Source organism: Stegastes partitus, unplaced genomic scaffold (assembly GCF_000690725.1).
Source record: "Stegastes partitus isolate 25-593 unplaced genomic scaffold, Stegastes_partitus-1.0.2 Scaffold14, whole genome shotgun sequence".
Lineage (NCBI taxonomy): Eukaryota > Metazoa > Chordata > Actinopteri > Pomacentridae > Stegastes > Stegastes partitus.
In genome coordinates, this window is record NW_007577745.1 from 1,426,129 (window position 1) to 1,428,628 (window position 2,500).

A 2,500-nucleotide genomic window follows, 5' to 3' on the forward strand; every position below is an offset into this window, starting at 1 on the left:
TCTGAACACGTGTGAGGACGACTGGACGTAACTCCAGCAGAATGAATGACGGCGCTTCAGTCTGAAACATGTTAGACGTTCAACTTCACATTTATTAAATTTAGAAAAAGGAAGCCGACGATGGTGAAGAGGAGTTAAGGCAGAGCTGCTCACCACGTTGTCTCCGGTCTTCCCAGACAGGATGGCCCTGGCCTTGGCCTTGGTGAGGGGGAAGTTCTTCAGATAGGCCTCGTACAGATGCCGCGCCAGAGCCCTCAGATCGGCCGCCTCCGGGTGCATGTGCTCCATGTCGGAGGAGAACTCGGCCAGCAGCTTCTCCTTCTCCGCCTGGGGCATCCGGCCAAAACGAATGGCTGGGAAAGGAAGCAGAGAGGCACACTGATGGTCACTGCAGACAGCCAATCAGACGTACGCACACCCAGCGCCGCTCGCTGCCCGCTCAGGACCGTCCTGCTTGTTTTCAAGGTAAACAAAAAACAACATGTTGTGGTTGATACGAAGCCAGAAACCCAAACGGTCAGTTTTCATTCACACTCTGACTAACTCAGTCACTGACACTTGACAGGAAGAAGAGCGCCCCCTAAGCTGCCCCTCTGGGTTCTGTTCCCACCCCAGAGTCCCAAACTGAGTTCAATCTCTTGAAGTTTTTCTGACGAGTCAACGTGTCGACTGATTTGGGTGATATGAGGAACCTTTGCTGAACTGTCCGATCTACCCTCCAGTGAACTGCCCCGCCCAGCGGAGGGCATGTGGACATCAGATCGTACCACCAACTGGACGTGAACCCTCAGCTCCAAACGTCTTATTTTTTCAGCATGTATAAGCCACACACGGCTCTCCAGCGTGTTCGTGTATGTGTGGAAAAACAAAGCAGCCGTCCTCTGTTTGTTCTGACGGACGGATTGTTGATCACGTTTGTGTTTTATTTCTGCTCTGGAGGTGGTGCACGGCTCTCCTGTGGCCGCCGGCATGCTCGTTAGGGTTCTTTATCACATCTCTACTGTTTGGACAGCGATCGATGAATCAGATTGTGGAGCTTGTGTCCACAAAAACGACCTTCTGTCTACACCGAATACGCACGCTAGGACTAAAGAATACGATGTAAAGTGATGTGAGCGGGGTGACACGACTCCTTCAGATCACAATCACCGTTCAGTAACACCAACGGATTCTAAATGGTGGAAAACTACATCTAGTATTTTGGCATTTCAGAGGCTGTGAACGAACAAAGACACCGTCGACGCTCTGACAGCTTTTACTAATGAGTCACTTTGCTCGTGTCATGTGCAGGTGAAGGAAAAATCCAGCGGTAGCCGTGTTCCAGCAGTGATTTCTGGGCGTGGAGCAATTACAGCACTCTGTTTACTTTAACAGTCCCAGTGATGATGTTTTCAAAGCTCAACGAAAACCTGAAAATCTGTCAGCTCTCCTCGCTCCTCCCCTTTCCATCTGTTGCTGCACGTCGTGAATGAACAAACATCCGTAGAGCAGGGAGCAGCGAGCGGTCAGCAGTCTGAATACATGAGCTGCTTCATGTGTAGCATTCATCTGTTCTAGGATGTGAGTGATTCTTCTAATATTTTGCTGATCTCAGAGCTGCACAAGTGTGATTTCTGCTTTCCTCTTCACGTCCTCCTGATAGAACAGGTTTGATTTGACCATGAAGTGTTTAAAGCTCCCTCTGGCCTCCAGATCTTCTGCTGGATCTGACGACAACGAAGGAAATCTGAAGCCAGAGTGTGAACTGTCTAAACCTTTCTTTCTTTTTCTGTTAGTGGAAGTCATTAATTATCCTGCGCCTGCCTTCACACCGGCACCCGGCCTTCCTGCAGTGTGTGTGTGTGTGTGTGTGTGTGTGTGTGTGTGTGGTTGTGTAACACCGACTGTAGTGTGCGACGAACGCACACCTTAAGCAAATGAATACGAGCCAAAGTGGCCCGACCGCTTACTGGGCAACGAGCCTGCAGCGGTGACACAGCAGTTTGCAGAAATCAGTTGAGCTCTATGTACTCTGTGATGTCAATGATTGATAAAAGACAAACCCACGCAGAGCAGAGTTTTCAGAGCGCTGGCTGCACCTCGTGGAATCACAGCAGCTTGATATGAGGGAATGTGGAGACGCAGATACGTGGCTGGACGGACGAATCACAGCAGAGTCTGCTGGCGTACAAGCTGCAGAGCCACAAACCGTCGGGTCTCTGGTCACACTTGGACTCACCTGCGAGTAACCAGAGTCAAAAAAAGACCAACGAGGAAACTGTTTTTGACTCACAACTTGTCAAGTTGGTGTCGTCTTAGGACAGATTTAGACCCGAGTTTAAATAAGAGCGTTACATTACTGTCACTCTGTTTGAAGCGTTATTACAAGCTGCTGAAGAGAAAATAAATGATCAACGTCAGCCTCTGATTAGAGGATTAGATTAAACTTTACTGTCACTGCGCCTCATGCAGCGATTAGAAACCCAAGTCAGGCTTTTTATTTTTCCTTTCTCGCCATTCT

General features: G+C 49.2%; 1 protein-coding gene across 4 annotated transcripts in view; it reads right to left on the bottom strand.

Annotated features, from left to right (window-relative positions):
* The window catches only part of pparg (peroxisome proliferator-activated receptor gamma), a 35,549-nt gene that overhangs the window by 6,460 nt on the left and 26,589 nt on the right, over window positions 1–2,500 (bottom strand). For all 4 annotated transcript variants that reach the window (XM_008289922.1, XM_008289906.1, XM_008289896.1 and 1 more), the window contains exon 5: window positions 154–353. In XM_008289922.1, the coding sequence (XP_008288144.1) occupies window positions 154–353 (200 nt within the window). The remainder of the gene's footprint in view (window positions 1–153; window positions 354–2,500) is intronic.